General features: G+C 40.9%; 2 protein-coding genes across 4 annotated transcripts in view; one reads left to right on the top strand and one right to left on the bottom strand.

The window, feature by feature from the left end:
- The first annotated feature begins 421 nt into the window (after positions 1–421).
- Positions 422–10,341, top strand: LOC115584723 (large neutral amino acids transporter small subunit 1-like). 2 transcript variants are annotated; one of them, XM_030422344.1, is made up of 11 exons: positions 422–1,014; positions 1,515–2,045; positions 2,174–2,299; positions 4,211–4,316; positions 4,481–4,525; positions 5,252–5,375; positions 5,462–5,565; positions 5,828–5,924; positions 6,143–6,292; positions 7,142–7,316; positions 7,567–10,341. In XM_030422344.1, the coding sequence occupies exons 1-11, from the start codon at positions 939–941 to the stop codon at positions 7,638–7,640; spliced, it is 1,608 nt and encodes a 535-aa protein (XP_030278204.1). In that variant the 5' UTR covers positions 422–938; the 3' UTR covers positions 7,641–10,341. The 2 variants fall into 2 exon arrangements, with proteins under 2 accessions (XP_030278204.1, XP_030278202.1); XM_030422342.1 differs by having other exon boundaries at positions 424–1,014; positions 1,512–2,045.
- Positions 10,342–13,816: 3,475 nt separating this feature from the next.
- LOC115585414 (thymocyte selection-associated high mobility group box protein TOX-like) overlaps positions 13,817–26,311 on the bottom strand; it is an 89,335-nt gene continuing 76,840 nt past the window's right edge. For both annotated transcript variants that reach the window (XM_030423760.1, XM_030423761.1), the window contains 5 exons: positions 25,609–25,839; positions 21,749–21,829; positions 18,917–19,315; positions 17,692–17,831; positions 13,817–15,556 (listed from right to left, as the gene is read on the bottom strand). In XM_030423760.1, the coding sequence (XP_030279620.1) occupies positions 15,514–15,556; positions 17,692–17,831; positions 18,917–19,315; positions 21,749–21,829; positions 25,609–25,839 (894 nt within the window). In that variant the 3' untranslated portion in view covers positions 13,817–15,513. The remainder of the gene's footprint in view (positions 15,557–17,691; positions 17,832–18,916; positions 19,316–21,748; positions 21,830–25,608; positions 25,840–26,311) is intronic.

Genomic DNA, 26,311 nt, shown 5'->3' with positions numbered 1-26,311 from the left:
CTCAATTTTGTGATGAAAATAGACTGCAATGTTTAATATTTCAATTAAAGTATAGTATCCCCCCCCCAAAAAAAAATAAAAATAATTTGATTTTTAACAGTGCAGAAAATCAACACAATTTATACTTCTAGTTAATTTTGCTCTTAAAAGGAGAAAAAAAAATGATTATAGTGCTGTGTAGGTTTGGTCCTGTTTGAACAATTCAAGATGGTGAAAAAACCATCAGGCAATACAGGAATAACATTAGACATATTATAGTTACTATTATTCTGCATGGTCCCTGCTGAATATGGCCAGTGCTTCTCCATTTTCTCTGTGGTGTCACCTTTCTGCTTGACATGGGAGGGACAAAGGCACTTGTTTTTCCATGTTGGCACCACTGGAGGGAGCTCTAGATTTACAGCATCCCTGCTAATACAATCTGACATGAGGCTCACAAAGACACACACTGACATACTGTATGCTACTGGATTAGGTAGCACACAAAAAGATTACAGCGTCACATGGTGGCCCCTCCGAATGGTGACTGCCTGTAACCTACTTCCCTTCCTCTGAGCCATCCCATCATTCATTTGGAGTGGAGTGGGCGTAGGCTCAGGCAGCAGCAGCATCACAAAGGTTCAGCTCCTCCCTGCCGTATCCTGGCGAGACTGAGGGAAGGAGGGAGAGACAGAGAGAGGATCAGGGTCAGATGAATTCCAGTCTGAGTAACGAACGCAGTGTGTGCAGGAGAGTGTGTGTATAAGAGAGGACGAATCAGGGAGGGAGATTAGAGAGAGAGAGAGAGTTGAGGTGGGGGGGTGGGTTGTGTGTGTGTGAGAGAGAGAGAGACAGAGAGAGGAAATCCAGGCAGAGGGAGGAAGGGAACATAAAGGGAGGAAGGAAAAGGGGGGCAGGAGGAAAAAGACAAGACAAGGGGACCCAGAATAAGAAGGAAGATGGCTGAGCCGGAGCTGAAATCACGGAGCAGCCGGGAGAGCGTTGCCAAGGCGGCGAGCCTGGAGAAGATGGAGGGTAGGTACAGTGCGTGCTCACACTCCTGTAGATAACCACATGGTGCAGAGCTGCGTTATGCCGCCATGTGCCCTGATGCAACATTGCCTGATGCAAAAGTACATGTGGCTATGGAGACGCCTTGTATTGTTATGGTTGCGTGTGTGTGTGACAGGTGACCGAGGTGACAGGTGAGGAAATGTCACACAAAATTAGACCGTGTGAGCCTCTTAAACACTGAGGTTATCTGTGTCACACTCAAAAAGGGCGTTGAAAATTAGGCAGATAACAAACATTCTTCTGCAACGGGTTTTCAAATTACCCCGATGAGCCCGTTTAACCTGTTTGACAACAGCTGACACCTGCTGACATGTGTACCGATGCTAGAAAAGACCTGTCTGTTTTGTAAATTAACTGCTGCCTAAACTGTCTCAGCACAGAAACTTCAAACAAAACTTATGAACACTAAATGCCTCAAATGTGAAAATGTCTCTTGTCTGTTCTCCTTTCTCCTCCAGCAGCTGAAGCACACCCAGACCAAGATGGTCTGATTGCAGATAAGCCAGCATCTCCATCCAGCCCCATGGTCCCTGCATCCGCTGCCACAAGCCCTACAGATGGCTCGCCTGCCAAAGGGGAGAAGGTCGTACTCAAACGCAGCATCACCCTCTTCAACGGTGTGGGGATGATCATAGGCACCATCATCGGCTCGGGCATTTTTGTCACTCCGACAGGTGTGATCAAGGAGACTGGCTCAGCTGGGCTCTCCCTGATCGTGTGGTCTGCCTGCGGAGTTATCTCAACCATGGGTGCCCTGTGCTACGCCGAGCTAGGCACGACCATTACCAAGTCTGGGGGAGACTATACTTACATCCTGGAAGTGTACGGCGAGCTGGCGGCTTTTTTAAAGCTGTGGATTGAGATGCTCATCATCCGGCCGTCATCGCAGTATGTTGTGTCTCTGGTGTTCGCCACCTACCTGCTGAAACCTCTCTACCCAAACTGCTCTGTGCCCGACAGTGCTGCCAAGCTCATCGCCTGCTTGTGTCTTAGTGAGTGGGGGTGTTTGGCTGTCTTGCAAAGACTAACTGTAGAAATGTTGTCCTTTTTTACAGATGACAAAGAATTCAAATTCACATGCTCATATTCTTGATTCTACTCTCTTGTGTGTCTCCTGTAGCCTCCCTGACGTTTGTAAACTGCATCAGCGTGAGAGCAGCCACAAAGGTCCAGGACTTGTTCACGGCCTCCAAATTGGTGGCACTGATCATCATCATCCTCTTCGGCTTCGTCCAGATTGGCACAGGTAAGGCCCACCTACTCACTGACTGATAGAAAGAGGCCACAATGGCTAGAAAAAACCCAGGTTGGTTTTATTTTTCTTTTGTTCATGGTCAGTCAGGCCTTTTCGGGATCTGTAGAGAGAAAAAGCAGCAATTATAACACAACAAAGGTTACTCACAAAGCAAATTACCCAATTTGTTTTTCAGTCTATTTCACTTTTGGGTGTCATTTCCAATAATTATACTAGCATCTGATCACATCTTGGTGCTAAGTGGACTAATAGGACAAGCTAAGAACTAAGGAAAGTCTCTTGTGAAGTGTTGTTGCTCGATTTTCCAAATATATGGAAAACAAGCTTTTCTTTAATGAGAAAGGAAGACAGTACTTTTTTGATGTGTGAATGTGTGTAATGAGACATGTGTCACTATGAATATTCATAGTAAAATTATCTTACCTAATTCCTGTTAAATTAAGTTAAGTTAAATTAGTTAAATTGAACAGTATTAAATTGAGCAGTATTAAAACCGACTTAAATAGTAAGTCATGAATTTTTTGTATTACTGCCTTTGCTGCCCATGATACGTGTACAGTATATTTCCCAGCATGCACCTGTGTACAGTGTTAAACCATCTCCTGCTTGTATTCATTGTTGTTTATCACACTCATGGTGCATTAAGTGTAATAAAACAAATCCCATTACCAATTGTAGTTTTTTTAAATTACAAAGTAATGTCCTCTCCATTATTGTCCCGTCTTTATGTGTGTCAGTAGTTCTGACAAGGCAGGTCTATTTCTTTTGTCTCTAATGATCAACAAATTGTTGACTAACACTAATGAGCCCAACCAAGCAGACTGCCCTCCTTTCAGTTTGTTAGCACAGTTGCTGAGTCTGAACACAAGGCTTGTCTGTCTGCAGCCATGTGATTGAGTCTGAGCAAGAGTGCGACCATGTGCATCTGTGCCTGTGTGGGTGTATGAAGCCGAATGGCATAATTGGTTTCATACATGACTCGTCCGCACAGTATAGAGGAGATTAAAGAATCTGTATGTGAGGGAATTATTAGAAAATTTGAGAAACATTGATGATTGCTGCAAAAAATGTCTCATGGTCCTTACAATGACGCCCTGAACGTGGATTCAAATGTGCAATATCAGCTCCATCTTTAATAACAGCAGATATTAAAAAACTGAATGGACTCTCTCGTTCAAATTAAAACGGCGCGGGAAGACATTGTGGCCCTCCTTTGCTCCATGCTACATCTGCTCCTCTTCCCCCCATATTTTTTTTTCTTTTTGCAAGGCCACGCCCCTCACCATTGTGCTCCACACTGCGTTACCATGGCAACTAGGCGGCGAAGCTTGCCGGCTGTTGTCACACTGTGGTCTTTCAGAGAAGGACAGAGTGAGAAAATAATGTGTGTGTAATAGACGAAAGCAGAGTCATTACCATCTGAAAGAGACAGGTACTGTAGAGGAGAGAGTCAAGCAGAACAGAGACTTTAAGCACACTCACTTTTTTATTTACACACACACACATCCTACTGGACAGTTTCTTTTGCTAATAAAAAACTGGATGAACTAGCTTCTGTGTGTATACGTATGCAGATAGAGGTTTATCTATCAGAAGATGTTTCTGCTAATTTTTAAATGTCAGCCGCACATAATCTGATCGTGTTTCAGTACATCAAAGCAGATGCACCTGGAGGCAACAAGCTCAGATGGAATCCCGACTGGCAAGAAAATGTCAAGCCTGTCAAAAGGGCAGGCAGCAACAGACTGGGCTTCAAACCAGAATTAAGAAATGGCAGCAGCCCTTGAATGAGAATCAATTAAATGTCTTATGAAGCCACACTATAACTTCAGAGAGAGAGAGGAACATTTCCCTTCATTTTAAGCTTTCATTAACTTCTTCTTCTTCTTTCCGTGTGTGCAGGCGATGTGCCGTACCTGACGCTGGAAAAGTCGTTTGAAGGCAGCAAGATGGGGGTGGACAATATCGTGTTGGCTCTGTACAGTGGTCTTTTTGCCTTTGGAGGCTGGTGAGGCATTTGTGACCTTTTTTGAAATAATTACATACCAGAAGTAGAAATGATTCATTCATAGCTGCTAACTATTTTCTATTGTTTTAGAATACATAATGCATAATTACAGTCTCCAGCCAATCCCTAACATAGTGCTGTGCTCTGTATTGTGCTTCTTGTAGGAATTACCTGAACTACGTAACCGAGGAGATGATCAATCCAGAAAGGTGACTTAAATATGATAATGGTTGTTTTGAGGATTGTACAGACAGATGTAAGTGTTTGATCCAAGCAATCCATGACTGAGCTAATTGCTTGGAGGTACAGTTTTAGGGCTGCAACTAATGGTTATATTTTATATTATATTAAATGAAATTTGTATTAATACTATTATTATCATCATTGATTAGTCTGCCAATTAGTCTTTAAAATATCCAAAAATTGTATGAAATGCTCATCACAATTTCCCAGAGCTCAAAGTGACATCTTCAACTTGCTTCTTTTGTCCATGAAACAGTCAAAAACCAAAGACTCATTTATTATCATAAATGTCATAGAAAAGCGGTCGGTCCAGACATACATGAAGCTGGATTCTAAAAAGATATTTGACATTTCAGCTTGAAAAATAAATGAAAAGATTACACGATTATCAAAATAGTTAGCAGTACATTTTCTTTTGATTGTTTGATCAATTAACTGACTAATCACAATATACAGTGTAACACAAACCTCTTACAATTAAATGCAATCTAACACAATAGCAGCCTCAAAAACCTGAAATATTAACATTCTCAAAAATGCATGTGATGCATATATGTTTTTAATTGATATACAGTCTAGCATGACTGATACAATTCCTGTTCTCATAAAAGCAGTAAAAACAATCATATATGAGTAGAAAAATATGTTGAATGTTCTTTCCTCAAATGACCTCTGACCTCTCCCCGCCACAGGAACCTGCCGTTGTCCATCATCATATCCATGCCTATAGTGACGGTGGTGTACGTCCTCACCAACCTGGCCTACTTCACCACCATCTCTCCCGAAGAGATGGTTGAGTCTGAGGCTGTTGCCGTGGTGAGTGTCATGCGTCTCTCATAAGGTTAGCGCAGCTACAACTTTGTTTTCTGAGCGGCCTTCATACATTTTGTGCTGTTTGGCAGAGTTTTGGTGAGTACCATCTTGGTGTGATGGCCTGGCTGATTCCTGTATTTGTGGGACTGTCCTGCTTTGGAGCTGTCAACGGATCCCTGTTCACCTCGGCTCGGTATGTGTTTGCACAAAAAATTGAATTGTTGATTGCATTTTGCAGCAGACATACGTTGTTTTTTTTTTTTTTGCAGTTTATATTATTGGATATTAGCTAAGGGAATGTGTGTTTGGTGAATGTTCACAAGTTTTCCAAACTGCTTTGAGCATAATATTCTTTTGAAGATTAAATTGGTGTCAGAAACTGTATGTGGTAAAAACTCACAAATTGCCAAGTATTTCATTAGTGAATACCAACTACTGAGCTTCCTCTCCTCTAGGTTGTTCTACGCTGGAGCTCGAGAAGGTCAGCTCCCTGCTGCTCTCGGATTGGTCCACACAGACCTCTTCACACCAGTGCCATCCCTCATCTTCACAGTAAGTATCAGCTGTGACTAATAGCAATGATATGAGAGTTTGTTTCCTGTCAAATAAATGGTCATCATTGGACATTCTGTGTCAAATTAGACTCACAACCAACAAGGTGGGATCGAATCACTCTTAAAACATGTTTATGAAAACATTTGATGAGTGCAATGTGTGTGTTTATATGCTGTTTACTGATACAATGTTGTCTTCCTTTTCCCTTGTTTCAGTGTTTGCTGTCCATGCTGTACGCCATCTCTCAGGACATCTTCTCTGTCATCAACCTCTTTAGCTTCTTCACCTGGCTGTGTGTCGGGATGGCCATCGCTGGCCTGGTCTGGATGCGCTTAACCAAGCCTGACCTCAGAAGGCCAATTAAGGTAGAGTCCCTACGTCTGAAAGGTTGTTTTACAAATCTATCTTAGAGGAGTGTTTCCTGAAGAGAGTGATGCAAGACCCTTGTTTTACCTGAACCTCAGCCAGGTTCTTGGTGTGCCCAAGACATCAACACAACCTCTGATTTCATCGAGAATCCACTATTTTTTATTTTCTTTCTTCATTTTTTAATGAAAGCGCCATTGTATCACTGCTCTTGTTATTAGCTGGAAGTGGAACCATGCTGTGTTTCCAGAACAGGAGGGAGTGGCTCTTTGTTTCTGTTTCATCATGGGAATATTACTTTGGTTGACCAGAGTCTTTCATCTTTCCTTTGAGCCTGAGTGCTCTCAGCCCAGTTGTTTTATAAAATGAACCACTAACAAGTAATCCTTTCATCAAACCAGACAGCTCGACTATTTCTTAGATCTAAATTCAGATCCTCCGACAAGGCAACACTGTATTCCGCTTAGCTTGTGATACAACTGGCTGAGAGACTAAATTACTAAAACATTGTACGTACTTGTAACGATCTGTAACGTTTTGAGGGATGTTTTAACAGAAGAAATAAAATACGACCTGTTAAAATGTAACAAATGCCCATGTAACAATATAATCACATTATTGCGATAACTGGGGGTTTTTACTTGGATGTAACCGTACTGCAAATATTGTTACAAGTCAAAGTCATGCTGTATTAAACAAAAGCACTACAAAAGTATTGGCATTAAAATACAGCCTGCTTAACATACATTTTCAAGACATTTCAGAATATCAGTTCGGTAATAATGCAGTGATTCTATCCTCTTTTCTAGGATCAAACACTTACATCTATTGTTTCGTTTATCCTGCAGATTCCTCTGTTTATCCCCGTGACTTTTGTTTTGGGCTGTGTCTTCATGATCGTCGTGTCCTTCTGGGCAGCTCCGTTTGAGTGCCTGATAGGCAGCAGCATCATTCTCACAGGCGTCCCGGCGTACCTACTGGGCTACAAGTGGAAGAAACCCCATGTGGTCAAGAAGATGCTGGGTGAGTGAGACATCTCTGTTCTTTGATAGCGTCTTTCTCTATTTGCTTAGGCGCAGCAGGAGAAGCATTCATTACAGTTTGTTATGAGATTCATGTGAGAATACCTGCTGGAGCGTGTTTACATAGCCAGTGCGACGACCTCAAACAAGGTGTCGATCAGATGTTTGATACAAATCTGACAGCATTTGACCTGTAGCAGCCTAGTAAAAGAAAACAAACACGGCTAACGCGATGAGTTGTTTCTCCTCAGAAATCTTCACCATGTTCTGTCAGAAGATCTTCATGTCGGTTCCTGAGGAGAGGGAGCAGCGGGCGGCTGAATAAGGCCGGACACACTGACCAACACGACTGAGTCAATATTTTTGTCTGAACATTCTTGACATGTTTACATTCATTCACCTGCGATTTGGCTACAACAGTTTTATTATTTATTTATTTTTGTTAAACTTTAAATTACTACGGAAACACTGAGCGCCAAGTGAGAAAAAAATAGATCTGCTGATCTTTTTTTTCTGAGTCTGATTGAAATATTGTTTTTCCTTTGTTTGTGACTTAAGAACATCATAATAATTTAAGGATAATTTATTTTTTTTCATCTCGAAAAAAATAATTTCATCCATGAAATCAGGTGAAAAAAAACTTTTAACCGATGCCTCTGATTGGCTAACCCTGATCCCTCATGCCTACTTCTAACCGTGCCAAACCGACAAAGCCAATCCAAAGCCAAAATTTATACACTTGTGGTTTAAACCGCTCAGACCCATGCCACAGAGCAGCGTGTATGTTCTGATTACAAACCTTATGAAGTCCCTCTGTTTTCCTGAGATGTTTACACAAATTTAATCGCTGTCACATCAAAAAGTATCTCAACTGACGATCTCAAGATAAAGGTAATTGAAAGTAACTGCGTCAATGGCCTTTATGGACTTCCATATTTAAGTCATAAACACAGAAAACAATCAAGATCACACCTAAAAAATAGATCACCATTTTTTCCACTTGCCTCCACACTAAACAGGCAGGTAACTGACACAAATTGGTATTCATTAGTGCGGCCTGGCAATCTTATCGAAGGAGGGTTTACATGAAGGGTTGCTCTTGCTTGCAAAGTATGAAGGGATATTTTATTCTAAATCTTTTTGACAATTATATCTCCTTTAATGCTAGATCATGCATATATGTTGCATGTTAGTTAGGTATAAAAAGGAGAGTCATGCAGTATGATTAGTTGTAAACAAGATCAGAAGCTGCCACACAATGTAGTTGAGTGGCCTAGAACATGCAAGTGTCTTGCTCGCCTGAAGTGTACAAATGAGTAGCTAAGTGAGACAAGACGCTTTTTAATTATTTTTTTTTACTTTCTTTACTTTTTGATGAACACTAACAACCAAACTTCATATAGTTTATTATAGTTGACAGTTTTAAGGAATATGAACGCTGTATACAGTACCTACCTGTGAGTTAAACTCTGCTACAGTTATCACCTCACATCCTCATTAAACACTCACTGCACAGTGTATAAATAAGGTCAGGGATGGAAGAGAAGGAGGTTAACTCATCATAACACTGGTTACATTATACTCATACTAATATTTATGTTAAGCAATTGATTTAAATATGTGTATTTTTTTGTATTCATTTGTAAAAATGAGACGACAGCACTATCTTAAAGCACAAATGTGAGATAAAACAGTGTGTGTAATGTTCCCTTAAGATGTGTCGCTGTGAATCAGGTCTGTTTTCTTGTATCGTATCATTCTCACATCAAATCATGTCGCAGTCAGCGCTCCATGTGTGATGATGAAATGACAGCGGATACCAGCACCTGTTTGTGAGGCATTACTATAACAAACTGAAGACCTGTATAGATGTCATTCTGGTTGTACTCAGTAAACTCATTGTAGTGTTAGTGTTTTGTATTGCGTGCATCTACTGTATAATCTGTGCCAGACATGTCAGTGCTGATATTCCAGTTGTTTTGTTTTATTGCCACTATAAGACCAGAATGAATGTTACAAAGTTATTGACGTCAGCGTTGCTTTGCTTTTTTTTTTTTTTTTTTAAAACATTAAAATCTAATAATTGAAGTTTTTTCCCAAAGTTACTGCAAGCACTTTCCCAGTGTACTCGAGATGGAAGAGGAAAAATGTCTCTGAGGAAAACAAAGCTGGATGAAGGTTGTGTGCTTTGGGAAAAGTTTCATGATTTTGCAGACTAAAGAGACAGTCCCCTTAATATCAACAGTTGGTTGGTTGATTTTCAGCCTCTACTTGTTCTGCTGACAGTCCAGGACAAATCAACTGTAAACTAAAGTTTTAAGAATTTCTCACAATCTTAGACAGCCGAGCGATGGAAAAAAAGAAAAAACACTCCTATGAGAAACACATGCACTCTTTGACCATCATTTTACATCTTAATAGAAGTTGGACCATCATCACAACACAATAGACAATGATCAACCCAGATTTAAAAATGCCACCATGGATTATAATCTACATGTAAAGGGAGAGAAGCACATCTTTAGTGATCGACAATGGAAACGCACTTCTAAAGAATCTTATGTTTGAAGCAGATTTTAGAAGGAAAAGAAAAAAGAACTTTTTATGAACGTTTACATAATGCACCTTTTACACTTGCGATTTGATAGTTTCTGCTGACAGATAGCTGCAGGCACAACAACAAACAGCACAATGCCTGAGACCATCTTAATAAATCTGAACACATGTCTCAAAGACAGTGTATTAATAATTGCGAATTAAGATAAATGAATTCTGCAGACCCCGCCATAAATTTTATGTTTTGCACAACATTCTGTGGGGAATGTATTACTGTATGTATGGATAGGCAGTACCTTTCATGGTATTTGTCTGATGAAATGTTATGGAATAAAATAAAACAGTCTGATAGCATATTTTTAAGCGTAAAAATGGAAAGTACCTTCGTCGGATGTCAGTTATTGTAACTGTTATATGTCAGTGACCATGGCAGGTACATGTAACAATAAATATATTTTTGTTCAAAGTTTGCCCGGTTGTTTGTGTTTTTGTAAAGCCAAAGCCAACACAAGACGTCCTTCTCTGGGCGTAAATTCTTAATACCGTGTAGAAGAAGTGTCCCGATATTAAATATCAAAAAAAGAAGAAAAAAAAAAAGAATATTCTGGCAGCAGGGGGCGCCAAAAATAATGTAAAGTAACAAAAAATTAAATTTTTTAAGGCATCTTTTATCAAAATACAGGATTAAGCGTTCATTTTACATGAGATTCTTGTTGTTGCTTTTAATGTTCACTTATGGATATTTTCAGATATACAAACAATGAAAGTACCTTTCAATATGGTCAGACACTGTTATAATACAAAAAAAATCTGGCTTAAAATTGCTGAAAAGGGCTGTTTAACTACACAACTCAATGTGAACAATCTTGTATGTTAAATTGATATTCAATACAATAATATTTACAATAATATTTAATATACACCACTGAAAACTTTATATTTGCACAACTAATGTGTGCTTATCTCCACCTTATCTATAGTAACATCTGTTTCTTTCAATTGAGCTAAATTATTTCACATATAGTGATAATGAGACTTCTTCTTCCTTAAAATGAGATTACAGCTGTTGATAAATATCACAGCTGCCTCACTAATGGTAAAAACTTCAACACAGCACGAAAATAACAATTGCCAGTATAAGCCACGATGGTCTAAAAATGCACATTACAAACACTACCTGGAAGTAACATTTGCATTTTGGAACATAACGCAGCTTTACAAAAATTCAACTGCTCAGCAGAATGCATGATGGGAAAGGCAGGCTGTCTTTGACTCCAATACTATCAGCAATGTTTCACATCACTGTCAGTTGGTGTCTTCAGAGTAAAGTAAAGTAACAACCTTTAACAAACAAATGTTTGTAACCACACAAGTCTTGTAAATGTATGCAGAACCACTCCCTCTTTTATTGTTGATCGTCACATATCTGTATAATTCCATTAATTATATTACAATATGAAACTTGAATTTAACATTTTTAAATAAAAAAACTGAAGAAAAAAATTAAATGAAATGTTATGGTTACAGATGTATCATGTTAATTTACATTAGACCTGTAAATTAAAAGTCTATTTTTTGTAATTTTATGGTTATTTTGGTGTATTTAAAGAATATAGGGAATGTGTAAAATAAACAAATATTTCATAAAATGACTGATCGTGTGACAAAAGGCCAGGCCCAGCTGCTCTGCATATAACACCTTCAAACAGAACAAGCAATCCCCCAGAAGATAGCTTCTATCCAAATGAGGATGTTTCACAGGCACAGTTTTCCCTCAAAATGTCGTCCAACTGTGTTATCACCTCGGCCATCAAGTGTTCGGTTAGTGATCCGTATGAAATGCTCTGTCCTTTCTTGTTTGTCTCGTCTTGTTTGCTGGCTGTCAGACAATGATGCCGCTGATGCCTGTGCTGTCAGGAGAGTTCATATCCGTCTGAAGAGGAAATGAGAGGGTCTGATGGCGACTGATGAAACCAGTATCGAAGCTGCTGTGGACAATATTAGTGATGGGAGATTGGACAGGCAAGGAGCCAATATTGCACAAGTGACGTAAAGGGTGTTTCTGCTAAAAAGGGAGGGCATCAAACAGGGACTTCACCAGTCCACTTCATTTGTACTATGATAAATCAGCACATGTGGTGTAGTGAGCAAACTGATCTGAGAGGTGATTTCAGATAGCAGCAGGTCAGATAACATTAAAACATTTTGAAGTTCTGTTTTATTTTGAGAAATCCTTAACATACATACAGCATGTAATTTAAACAGATGTATCGCACTTGTTATTTTTCAGAGTTGCCTTGCAATCTTTCAGCTTTGTGAAACAACCCGAGGGCAGCTTCAATCATACATAACTCACCGAGGTGAGATTGATTCAGCTTCGCAGAAAATCTCATCATTGACATCAATCTTTACACATAATTTAACTCTTTTGTACTGAGCTCTCTAGTGATCTGTTTTTTTTTTTTAAAACAAGAACAATTCTGCCTGTGGGGTGAAATAAATCCACTTGTCCCGAGAGTATTCTTGATTTGTTTCAAGAATGGCCCTGGAATACGACATATAACAGAGAGAAATAGACTAAAAAGTCTTGAAGGATCATTATAGGGCTTGGTGTCTCAATGGTGTTTGCACTGTTGGGCAGCCTTAAAATGAGAATAATCACAATTAAGATCCTACAGATGATGGTATTATTTTGCTTTCTCACTTTCATAACTAATGTTTGACATTTCTGAGACACATGATGCAGAGTTGTGTTGGGAGGGGGTGAAAATGTTCTTGTTGGAACCTGAATCACCACCAGCACTAGAATCCACCAGCAGATGGAGACAGAGGAAAATGAATGGGAGATGGTATAACAGTGGAAGGATCCATTCCAACCATTACTTCTGTCAGTAATCAGCCCGAGCAGTGCTTGTATATAAATCAACCTCTGTCTTCAGAGCTAAGTGCAGTGTGACTTCCTTTATCATATACCTCATTTTGGTGACATTTAAAGGATTTCCTGCTCAAAAATGTAACATCCTGAGTTTTTTTTTCTCATTTTGTTCAACTTTTAAATACATTTTGAGGGCTAATTCTGCCAAAATTGGTGTCCTCTTTTATTCCTTTTTGCAGACATCTGGAAGCTGCCCAGCAAAACACAAGTGCGGGATAACAGCCTTGATCAAGGGCAGCTCTGCGATGGCAATGGCGGCAGTGTGAGGAACTTCGACGTCCTTCATTCACGTCATTAAAACACACTATAGTTACACCTTCACCAACACTCTGAGTGAAGTCGTTTAATTGTAATGAACCCATTCCTCTCTGGGTAGAGGCACTGAAAAAAAACCCAATGTGGTAAGTTTTATGAATGAGCTCTAGGGGGCACTGCCTCATCATCATCACCATGTGTAGAGAAAGAGAGAGAGAGAGAGAGGGGGAGAGAGAGAGAGAGAGAGAGAGAGAGAGGGGAGGGATGATAGATTCCATTTCTATTCTACCTTTAATCCAACTGTGAAATTCATAAGTAAAAGGCAGTATTTTTTTTTCTTCTCAGGTACTTCTCTGAAAGACCATGCACTGCTGCATCAACTCCCGAGTTTCATCATCACACCTTGACGAAAAAAGAAAAAAAAACCATGACCAGCGTGCAGAGAAGTGTTGCTAGATATACTATATATTGATCATGTTCTTGAAAAAGAGAGAAAAAACATTGAGAAGGTTAAAGTTCTTTAAATGAAGGCACGCCGGGAAGCCTAAACTCCTCACCTCATGAGCCACGCAGCGGCGGCCACGCCGACTTTTCCTCAGCATCAAAGATAATTCTCCTAATTAACCTCAGACATGTGCAGGGGAATGCAAAGTTATGTTTATCAGCTATCAGGAGCCGCTCGTCTAATTACTAACGAATGTGTTGTGACTCAGTAATGTAAAGCACAGCCAAATAAGTCGAGACATGCACGTCCGTTTTTCCACTTTAAACATTTTATTACAGACAAAAGAAAACAAAAGAAGTATTGGTGACACAAAATGAATCTAATGCCGGTACAGCAGTATTGCACCAACAACAATTTCTGAAAAAATATTTATTATTCTAATAATCATGGTGTTTGATCAGTAATAATAATAATAATAATAATAATAATAATAATAATATAATAATGCACCCTGATGAAAATAAGCCAAAATGTTACTTCATATCATTCATAAATAGATGTGAAACCTGCAACCAAATTAAATAGAATGACCATATTGTAAAACATGATATTCAACAAAACAAAATGGGGTTCTCTCATCACTGGCTTTACAAATTAAAGAAGTACATTTGGCAGGTTTATACACAAAATTAAAATATCTACCCCGATGACTGTTCCTCCGAAACGCAAATCCTGCTACAGTGAAAAAAAAACAAAAAAAACAAAAACAAAAACAAAATATCCTCAAGAATTTTTTTTTCTTCACAAAAAATGATAAAGATGAGTTCAACACAATTCTAAAACACCTAATAAAACTAGTCAAAAACTTTAAAACCCACTGTTATGTTTTTTTTCTTTAGTAACATTTCACATTTAGCAACTTTTTTTTTTATTCACCTGTACAAGTGGTGTCGGGACTAAAGGGGAGGTGGGCGGGCTTACAGGTGTAAGGGGGGGGGGGCGGTCCTTACTGACCGAGAGGAGGAGGAGGAGCTAAAAGGAGAGGTATCGACCTTTGACCTCTACAGTTCTGTAACGTCCTGAGGCCGTGTGACGAGAGCGACACTCTCTATCAGAGCTCCGCCGGTTAAGGAGGAACTGGAGCGCTTTTTCAGTCTTTTCTCTCTCTCTTGTTTGGAGAGAGACAAGACCAGTGAACACAGTTTCAACACAACTTTTAGTGTGTGTATTCCCTCACTTGAATCCGCCTGCACGAAAATCACATAACCAAACGAAAAGAATGCTTTTAAAAAGAAAAAAAAAAGGAAAGCAAGGGACTGCAGCTAAATACACACATAAGAGGGATCCATTTTGGTGATATTTACAATCACTCTGTGAGAAAGAAAGGAAATGGGGGAGTCCTTTAATATGGGCAAGGATGATTTACAAATGTCTTATGTGTTCGTGACTATCTTCGTTAAAATGTTCTGCTTTGCTTTCACTCAGTTGGTCATGGAGTACATTCACCCCTGCTGAGGTGACTATAATTTAGTTTCCTGCATTAGCTTTTCTACACAAGACCCCTTTGCTTTGAGAATGCTTAGAGCATTTCATCTCCCCGATGAGGGCAGTCCATGGCAAACACAGAGTAATGGAGTGAAGAGGGGAGAGAGCATCTTTAAAAAATTCAAAACAAAATGAGAAGACATTTTTCTTTTTTTTTTTTTTGGTCTTCGTTTCCAGTATGTTGGCATGAGCTTAAAGCTCAATGCCCCCGCAAAAAAGGGAAAGTTCACTGATAAGAAAAAAGAAAAAGAAAAAGAAAAAGCAAGAGAAGTGCCTCAGGCTTCTGGCCGATTTAAGTGCTTGGCAAATAGGTGAAGTTACTGTAGCAGTCTTTGGGATTTTCGAAATCCGTCACAAAAAAAAAAAGAAAAAAAAGAAAAACAAAATGGTGTAGAAGCTGATACATCGATGACGTTATGTTGGAAAGCTCCCTGGAGTCTGACATTTGGAGGTCTTTCAACTTCAAGTGAGGTAGAGAGGCTTGTCCCGAGCTCCCATGCCACTGCTGAGGAAGAAGAGACAGTATTAGTGTACGTCTGGATACATGTGAATACAATGACGTTCTGACTAGGGATGCAGGGTATTGGATTTTGTCGTAATGCAAATATTTTCTGTCGATACAAATGTATGCACATATTTTCTCCACCCCATTGGAGAGGACATCAGGCCTCAATCCTATTTCAAATTTTTGTCCCTGCCCCTGCTTTTCAAGTCTGCCCTTGCCCCTTGGAACAGAGTTACAAGGGTTAGTGGCCGATATCTCCTCCTATGAAATGGGACAACCCTTCAAGAATTCAGGTGTCACATGCCATCAAAGTGTAATTGACATATGTCAAAACATGGTACTGTCATGTTGTGGACATCAGCTCCAACAATGTAGCATTAGCCAGAGAGCTAGTTGGCTGAAGAGGCCTCAGCAAACGAGATTGTTTCAGAAAAGTATCAAAAGAGAATGAGACAGCAGAGTTATACCCTGGTTTAAAACTCGCCCTACCCATCTATCCCAACAAGTATTGCGATACCCTACCCCTCAGTGGCGAAGTAGAAAGGGCAAGGGGTGTTTTGGGAAGTCTCTCCTGTAGGGGGAATTAACATCTAGTTCTAGCAAAAGTCCAGTCAGCACGACCATTCTGTTGCTCGCTTCATTCGTTTATTTCACGCATGGTCACTAATCGTCTGGGGCTGTCGACGGAGCTGTCAGCTGTTCTCACACACCTTCACCGTTAGCCACATCATCATCATCATCATCTTGCTGTTGTCTTTTTTAGTCTGTTCCTCTCTCTGTCTTTAGCTCAGTCGTGCTGCTGTCATGCCTGGCCTTCACCTCTCCATCACTGCCAAGTCTTCACATATTCATTAGGTTCATTATTCCATCAGCCCATCAGTCTCAGCAGAGTCATCATCAGCCACCGCCACCACCAGTTTCTGGACTCCATGAGGGGATTTATCTCACTGCTGCTCGGGGCAGACGGCCCTCGATTACAAAATCTCCCCGTAGAGTCTAAGCTCCAACGACTCTCTGGCAAGACCTAATTATCACATATCATCTGTCATAATAAACAATTATCTTTACTTCATTCACTTGTCTCTCCTGATTGTAATTTTACTATGATTACTCTTATCGGGATGGCAGGCGCTTTTGGAAAAATGCACACGTTCACAATTAAATAAGAAAACTTCTTAATAAGTGGTTTGCGTGGGATTAAAACGTCATTACATCGGCAGAATCGATATCATTGTGCATCCCCAGCTCTGACTGTTCCCTCTTTATCATATATTTTCACCAGGAAATCCTGGTGAGATTATGAAATCTTTTTCAAGGAAGGCCTAGCTAAAAAAAAAAAAAAAACAGCTTCAAAACAAACAGACATCAGTCAGTATAAAGAGAAAAAAAACAAAAGTCAGAATTTGCAGATCACTTGGTGCTTGAAATGTCAAATACAAAGCCAGTTCTGCAGTTATCTTTCCTGACACACTGAGAAGAATTCAGTACCCTCCAGAACTACAATGATCTGACACTGAGTGAGAAGGTTTTAAGCACACACTCGATCGACATCAAAGAACATCAAACATGATTTGACCCAGGCGTGATCCCATTTGACATACAGATGAATCAGCTCTAAATACAGGAGATACTGACTTCCAGCTCTGCCGCCTCTCGGAATAGCAACACCAAGTTTCAGGTGTGAGACAAAACAACGTTCCTCTTGTACCTGCTCGAATGGCTTGATTCAATAAGGCAATGTGTGCTGAGCGAAACACAGGGAAACTTAATTGGATGTCACACTTTTTGCGAGCTGGGTAATAGCATTGTTCTACTGCTGCATTGCTCATTTCAATTTCAAGGAGATGCTTTGCTTTAGCAGGGAAATCGCAGTTTATGATTAATACTGTCTGAGTCTCTGAGTGTGAAAGTGAAGTGGTTTAGTGCAGCTCATTTGGAAAAATGAGTAACTGTCAGACATCTACTTGCTATTCTCAACAACTGAATGTCCCAGAATGGGTTTACAGAGGCAGAGACATTTTTATTTTGGTCTTCTTGCAGTCAACTCAGCGTGATTTCTTCTTGTTTGTCGCATCCTTGACGCAACATTCACTGCTACCATAACCAAATATCAGGGTCTGATGTGATGAGCTCACCCGCAGTGGTTGGGTCCACAGTCCCTGTTGCAGTACTCGCTGTCCCAGTCAGGGTTCTGCCCGTGCACTGGGTTCGGGGCCCCTGGAGACTGCGAGCCCCCGACACTGTTCTGGTAATCAGCCTGGATATGGGAGAATCCCTGTAGATCAAAGAAGAGGAGAAGCATTGAGATGGGAGTTTATAGAGCCATGAGGCCGATTATTGTCAGTGCTTTGTTTATCAGTTGCTCCAGAGCTTAGCGCATGGGAAACGTGAACATCAATTTCAAAATACAAGTTCCAATACAGACATGATGCCCTGCTGGACAGGAGACATTATCTCCTTCCTCTCTGTTGCATTTTTCACATCACACATTTGCACTAACTTGCTGCTGCCTCTAAATGCACAACCCAACCTACCTCAATGCTACTTTGCACTCATGTAAATACTGTAAATTTTGCATTTAGTTCATTTAGTCTATTTTTATTATATCTGACGTGTTTTGTGTCCTTGTTACTAACATGCTGTCTTGTTTGTGTCTGTGTACAACTACTGCATGTGTCTTCAATTGCACCCCCAGGGACAAATAAAGTTTTTTGAATTGAATTGAATTAAACTGAATTACAGACTTTGACATCTATGTCAAACTGGAACGGCCACCTTTGAACAAAGGAGGTGGCCTACGACATCACTTATCACCCACCTACGATGCAGTACTGAGTTCCCTCAACCATTCACACCAGGGCGAACGAACCAACAACCCACAAGTGGCCCTAACGACTCTGTAAGGACACTCCCACACAGAGTTTAAAAAGCCTGCAACTCCCCTCTAGTTAGTTAGAACTGAAGAAGCCTCTTGGGTGAGAGGTGAAATGTCTTCAAGAAACTGAAAGAAGTCCAGTTGCCTAGAATAAAGCACTTACAATAAAGAATCAGTGGGAGAGGAGAAAACGCTTAGTTTTTCAGTGAATGGGTGAACACATTATTTTTTTTAAAATCTGCTTCGTTTTTTCTTCATCTATATGCAAAACAAGTGACTATAATTCTAATATAACAGAGCAACTTATGAAAAAATCTGAAGGTTTTAAATTCATAGTCAGAAAAAGCATTACAACAATGCATTTAGTTTTAATAAATATACATTAGCAATGATCAGTGATTAATTCTAATATTCAGTGTGATAACAGTGATTATATGTGTCATCATATTCATGTTTCACAGATTTTTAATAACAGCCACACCAACCTGTTGGCTGAGAGGAGGGGAATGCAGCGGCGCCTGGAGCCCCATTTGGTGCGAGATGATTGGCTGCGACTGCTGCATGCGGATTGGCTGGTTGAGCAGGGAGCTCTGATGCAGGGAGAGCTGGGCGTGGGGGTGCAGAGGTGGGCTGATCTGGAAGGGAGCTGGGGGAGAGGCACTCATGCTGGGCGGCAGCATCTGGGATTGGCTGAGGGTCTGGGCCAGGGTGTGGCGGGGCGGCCCGGCATAGCTCTGGAGGTCCGACAGGGGGAAGGAACCTGGCGGGCCCAGGTAGGGTGAGGAGGGCTGGGGGGGCACACTGTACAGGGGCTGCTTCGGGGGCAGCATGTGGGAGGGCTGGCTGGTCTGCTGGGCACTTTTTGGTTCAGGGTCGTTGTAAGTCTGTGGAGGAATAAAAACATTTTTAATAAGAACACTTCAACAAATGACAAGTTACCTTGAACCTGAACACATCACAATAACACATCGATCATCACTCATCAACACAGCCCCCCTCTTGTTTTTTGTAGACAGCACCATCCATCACACTTCAAATTCCAGCCCTGACCTGTATCTTGAAGGGAAATTCTGTCAGTAGTTAACCTGGCCCAGTTGAAAAGCAGTTGGATTGCTATGCTATCCTGTTTACTTCAGCAGCTGTGGGGATTTCCAGAGGACTTCCTGTCTTTACTTTTCTTTTTTTTTTCACAGACAAGGTTTTAAAGGAACAATTTCGGAAAATATGTTTGTTCCCCTTTTTACAAAAGAGATAGATGAGAAGATTAAAGAGCTAGCTGCAAGTTACAGTTTTTTTAAGCCAACTTTTATTGGACAGGCTAGGAGGTCTTTTTGGTAAATTTTGAAAGCCACATTAATAGATTCCTGTTTAGTTTAGTTACAGTAGCTGTCAATGGCACAACACACTCAAGCTCGAGATACCGACATAGCTCTTTAGAGTCCGCTCCGCCCTCTACCACAATGATTAGCGCGCATCACATTTTCTTCCCCTGGCAAACACTGATGGGATCTTTAGCTATCAGCCTTTCTTTGAACATGGCAGTCGGTGCAGCATAGCGCTACTACTACTACTAAACTGTAGAGTAGCATCGCACAATTTACATTTGACTGCATTGCCTTTCTGAAGGAAATGTCCCCACCCCGAGCTAACGGAGTGGTGAGTGTGAACAGTACATGTGCAAATAAACCTACAGACCGACACATGTGGCCATAAGAAAAATTCACAGTGTTTCACTGTTGGCAGACATTAGTGTCTTTCCGAGGGGGTTAAATGTTACATTTACATTTATGTTAAATTTGCCCCCGTACCCCAGAAGTAATGAGTAAAATCTTGACATGACATGACACAATCGATAAATATTTGATAATAACGCCCAGGCAGACAAATTCTGGACTTTCCCTTTAAACATTTCCGCACTGCCTCCTCAGAACTGGTTAATTATGTTCAGATCCTCGTCAGCTGCTTCACTGCAGAGCTGCTCATTTCTCGTCTGCCCGGTGCAGCAGTCCGATACAGTTGACACTTAAAGCTCCTAACAGCAAATCCTTTTCAGCATATTGATGCTCACTGTGTAATGAGACTGTATATTTTTTACTTCACACACACATGTACACACACACACACACACACACACACACACACACACACACACACACACACACACACACACACGGCTCAGATGAGAGTAAACAGGGTCGAGGTTAAACATGGATGCACTGCTTTCAAGTACAACCACCAAACTCTGTCAAGATCACCAAAACTTCACTTCACCTTTTCTCATTTTGGACAGTATCACTCCGAGCAGGTGCTGCACCCCACAAAATATACCACCTCCACCTCCTCTCCCGCCCCACCCTCCCCAGGCCCCTATGATGACCTGTCAGATTGCTCATCTCCAGCCATCAGTGTTGATTAGAAGGTAATGGAGCCCATTTGTATGAATAGAGCTGGGGCCGAGGTAATGATCAATAGACACCTTGACAGATAGATGGGAAAAGGAGAGGGACACACACACACACACACACATGCACGCACGCACGCACACACGCAAACACGCACGCACGCACACACACACACAGACGCACACACATATATGCAGGAGCCCATGCAGAGAAATGAGGCTGTTTGCCTGGAGAACAAATGGAATGACAAAAGGAATCTTCCCCACACTACATTGTGTGTTGTTAATACAAGACGGCACTAAACAATGCAATCCACAGCCCTCCTCCTTGCCTTTCTTTATTCCTCGTGCTATGCAGGTGTATACAAGACGCCATCATTCACTGGGCAAATGGGATGTCATAGATCTGAATTAGCAGGAAGGTGTCAGAGGCGCAAACAGCAAGAAAGCCTACGATTGCTATAGCTGATTTGGATGTACTTCCTGTTGTAGATGATAAGATGGAGGAAATCGATGATCTAATACATGACACAGGTGTCTGCTTGTGCAGGATAAATGTGAGGTTTCCAACAGATGCATATAAAACAGACTCAAACCTGAGATCATGTGCAGCACACATGAGAGAGCAATCATTTTCCATCCTCCATCTCTAATAGATGTGTCCATATGCTCGTGCGCTCCGATTGGCTGACCCCTCCCCCAGCTATATCACCACACCAACTACGATCCCCAACCCCCCAACATCTGCACCCTATGGAAATCAGGTATTGTTCCAAATACAGCCTGCTCTTTTTTGCATCAAATGCCCCCACCACCAGCACCTCATCCCAAGGAAGCCCCGCCCAGCCCATTAGCAGGGATTTTCCATCCAATCCATCATCAGTCTTAGCCAGGGCCTGTGTGTCATATGCGTTACCTTGGAAACCAGACTGGCTCGGTATGCGGCCAAAGCTTTCAGGTACTCCTTCTTAGCCGCCTCGGTTTTCCTCTTGTACGCCTGTGAAGAAAAAAAAAAATAGTCAAAACAAGAGGCTTCGGGTGAGAAGAGAGGTTGACATGCTCATAAACAGACACACACACACACACACACACACACACACACACACACACGTTTGTCTCTCAACACACACACACCTTTTTTATCTAACACTTTCTTAAACACACCACGCGCACACAGACACATACACATGTCCTTAATGTTCCCTTTTCCATCAGAGCCAATGGTACAGAACACCTCTATTTCCTCATCACAGCACTAAAACTCCCTCATCTCAATGTGTCTCCCTCTATTGTAGCAACACATCATTTCCATTCCAATCCACCTAGAGAAATGAACTGGAACTTCTCTCTCTCTCTCTCTCTCTCTCTCCTTATAGCTCCACAATAACACTCCTATCAGCATACTGACATTAGTGATACACCAGAATGGTTGTTGTCATTTGGCACATTAGGATACGATCCCTGCCTGAGTATGAGTTTTGTTTCAAACTGCCTTCCATATTGTTGCTGTGATGTACGAACTTCTGTTGTCATAGCGCTAACTGCTGCTGCTGCCGTGTTTGAGTAAAGCATAAAGAATGTGGCTTTATGAGTGCATATCAATGTGTGTTTCTGCTGGCAGGTATTGTCTGTGCAGGATTTAGAGTGTCGGAAAATAGGGCTATTAGCTATAGGAGGTACAGGCAAAACCATGTCTATTATGCAAAACAGAGGGAAAGAGTAGCATGTTGCATGTTGCCACAAGAAAACAAAGTATATTTGCATTGTGCTTTTTTCTGTAGGGCTGGGTATCAAATCGTGTTTTATATAAGTAACAACTGATACTAAAAAGTATTTTTAGTTTTTTATCAATAACTAACTCTGAGAAATATAAACTTTTCATTTAGCAAAGAATGTTAAACATATGAGTAAAGCTGCCATACAGGAAGTTCTCCAAATTTATAAATCTGATCCATTATGTTTGTCAACTGGTGTCGCACAGGGCTCTATACTGGACCCACTCCTGTTCAGCATGTACATTAATGGTAGACCTTCTGTGTGTGGAAAATGTGACATCATAATGTATGCTGCTGATACAGCTATTTTTGCTCATGGTAAAACTGCAGAAGACGTTGCAATCAACCAAACAGATGCTATGTTGAGAGTCACCAATGCTGTTTGTGGTTCAGTGTGTCAAAAATAGATTGTTTGTTGTTCTCCGAAAGCCACAGCATAAATATTGAACCTGATGTTCTCATCTCTCGAGAGAGGCTACAAGTTGTACTTGTTTTATTATAATACTACATATACAATTCTAGGATGCCCATCAGGTGAAGGGACTGCCGATGAAAACTAGACTTTCAGCTTACTCGAGTGCATTTCCATTTGTTTGAATGTTGATTAATATACACTGTCCCTTTTCAAAAATAAAGAATGAATGAAAAAAGAGTGTTTTGTATTCAAATCTGCAATTGTCAAATAATAAGTTATTACTTATAATAAAAGTAATCAAGTATTTGCAATCAAGCAATCTGATTGGTCAACTAGGCATTTAGAATGTGAACAAATCAGCAGGACAGCCCACCGAGCTCATCGCTTAAAAGTACTTGGCTACTCAGACATTTCCATGATACGGTGCTTCTAGCTTAAAAATAATTGTGAACTTCCTAGACACAGTAGTTTAATCTGTTCATGGAAAAATATCTTTTTTCAGCAGATGTCTTAGTTCAAACAACACTCAGCTAGCAAGGATGTGTTGTGTTTGATTGTGTGGTATTTATTTAGTTTGGGATATCCTACAATCTCCAGAAAGCGTTACCATCAGCTCAAGTTTCAGGGAAGTCTACTGACATGACTACTGTGATTACTTTGAAAGGTACAGTGGTTGCAGTATAATTCAAAATATTACAATGCTGTTTACTTGTAACCAAAAATTGCAGCTCTCACTTAGCAATATTTGGGTTTCGATAATCTTTCAAAAACGGTGCAGCCCTACGGGAGACACAATGTATTTCCACGGGAGTCAAGCTTACACAATAATTCAACAATATGAATACTTTTTGATCATATCTCTTTTTATTTTGTTTGGTAACTGTTGTATAATTCTAATATTACACTCAATGGTGAGCTTTACCATCATTATTGGCACTTAAGGGAGGCTTATGGATCACTATTGTGTCAATAATGACACTAAAGCTCACCCTCAAGTGGAATATTGCTTAATGTGATGATACAAGCGTTGGTTACTTGACAGTTTTCAATTCTCTATGCTACTGATACATTTGGTAAGTCATATTTTTATGTATCACAGCGTTGATGCTCCACACCAAGAAGAAACAGATTGGAAAATGTAGCACTTTTAAATGCACATTATATATTAAAATGCTGTCTCAACAGAATCTCTCCTTTGAAGCGAACCCTCCTCATCCCAGGAGGATCACTACAAGCAAAAGAAACTAACTGCTGTTTCTCTTGGAGTCCAATACCCAAAACATCATGACCTCATGTAACTCCGTCATCATTAGCATTTCCCAACTATTACTGCTGAGCTGGAGATGACGTTATAGAGCAACAAAAACAATGGACTTCCTGGATAGCCGAGATGCCCTTCAGCTAAAACCAAGGACGAGACGATCGTGAGGAGGGGGGTTCACTAATTCTGTATTCTATGCAGGATCAAAATAGCAGGCGAGAGATATAAATAAAGAGAGTGGAAATGAGAACTTCACATATCCCTTCTTGTCAGAGGGCCAATGAAGATGCATGGTGTGGAGGCATCAGCTATGGAGGCTGGAGGGAAACAGGAAGTGTCGACTGTACCACAGCCTGCACAGCTTTGTGGGAGCTCTATTTGGCAAATAAGATGAGTTTAACTTTTTTAACCATATTTTTTAGGGGAATTATTTCTTAGGTTTGATGGACACCGTGCTGCTAAGAAAAAGACGCTTTTGTATTTGTTACATTCTGTGTTTGTGTGTCTGCATGTGTGCATTCATATCTGACTGTTTGCTTTTGCAGGGTTGCACGAGTGCAGGAGTATTTACACACTGCATAACATATATCAGTCCTAGACTCCTGAAATCTCCCCAGGTGCATTTATATTTTTCCCACCTTGACCATTTCGTGCCCGTAAAATGTCCAACTTTGTTAGTTTCAGACTGTTTTACGGGCTGTCGTTGCACAGAACACTCCTCCTCTCCTCTTTCCCTTCGCTCAAATTAAATTTAGAAAGAAAATCATTTTTATGAGAGTCAGGGGAGTGGGGATAAACGGATGGATTATCTTTAGAAAGAGAAGAAGAAGCTCATTAAGGTGAGCTGTATCTCACAGCAATGTTCTGGTAATTACATAGCACATAACGCCAGGGAGAGGCTGCTCGCCTGCTGCAGCACACATGCCATCTACTGGCTGGACCAGGGTGTGTGTGTATGTGTGGTTGAATGTGCATGTACAGGTGAACTTGTTCTTTTATATATTAAAGTTTAGATACAGTGCTGTGTTTGTGTCCTCAGTGTTTTATGAATAGGTATGATCTCACTTTATTTTGCTAGATTCCTGTCAGAACATAGCTAGCAAATAAATGACAAGTTCATCCTGTTTGAGTGTGAATTTTTACATGCAGTATTATAGATTGGCAGGAAATTAGCTTTTAAAATTTAAATTCCCCTATGTTGACTCTACATGGTCAGTCTACAGAACAATCTCAACTTAGTCTCAGCTTCTTCTTCTTCTACATTCCTGTGTGGTAACCCACACACTCTATTGTTCCAGATATTCCCAGACAACCACGTTCTGTACCTGCTTCTGTTCCTCTCCTAGGCTGTCCCACATGGAGGCCACAATCTTGGAGACGTCCCCGAAGGTGGCATTGGGGTTCTGACCCTTGATGGCTGCCTGGGTGTCTCTGAAAAACAGCGCGTAGGCTGACACGGGTTTCTGCGGCTCATTTGGGTCCTTCTTCTTCTTCTTCTTTTGAGGTTTGGGTTTGGGCTTCATCATTTCTGCTGAGGCCCGCTTCTCGCTGTTTATCTGGAAGGCGGAAAGAGGGATGGAGGGACGAGAGAAAAAGAGAGACGTCTCTGGTCATAAATCAGTGGATGAAAATAGCTCTTTTGCTGCAGCTACTATAGAAAAGAGGCCTGAGAAGACTTTCAGTATGTATTTATAGGTGTGATGCATCCACTGGATAAAGCATAAGTAATCAACATTAACCATTGTGCACATGGCACTCAGCATAAATAAAACAGAACATCGAATAAACGGCGAACGGAGGGCGAAAGCAGTGGAGTTCTGTGAAGAGCAGCAGCGGCTTGTTCTGAGAAGAGAAAACAGATCAATTTATGGACATGGCTGAATGAAGAGTAACAGGACGTCAGAGAGACAGGTTAGCCTCTGGGGTGTAGGAGGTGTGGTTCAGGAAGAAACTGGCCAAACACGGGATAGGATGGAGAAAGTCCGGGCTAATTAAAATCCCATTGGCAGCAGTTTCCACTTCGGTGCA

Source organism: Sparus aurata, chromosome 7 (assembly GCF_900880675.1).
Source record: "Sparus aurata chromosome 7, fSpaAur1.1, whole genome shotgun sequence".
Lineage (NCBI taxonomy): Eukaryota > Metazoa > Chordata > Actinopteri > Spariformes > Sparidae > Sparus > Sparus aurata.
Note: the sequence above shows the minus strand (reverse complement) of the source record. Positions and strands in the feature narration are given on the sequence as shown.

Excerpts from the sequence above, each read along its gene's own strand:
- LOC115584723 (XM_030422342.1), top strand. The coding sequence starts at position 939 with ATGGCTGAGCCGGAGCTGAAATCACGGAGCAGCCGGGAGAGCGTTGCC. Across the intron at positions 2,046-2,173 it reads CATCGCCTGCTTGTGTCTTA|CCTCCCTGACGTTTGTAAAC; the intron begins GTGAGTGGGGGT and ends TGTCTCCTGTAG. Across the intron at positions 7,317-7,566 it reads TGTGGTCAAGAAGATGCTGG|AAATCTTCACCATGTTCTGT; the intron begins GTGAGTGAGACA and ends GTTTCTCCTCAG.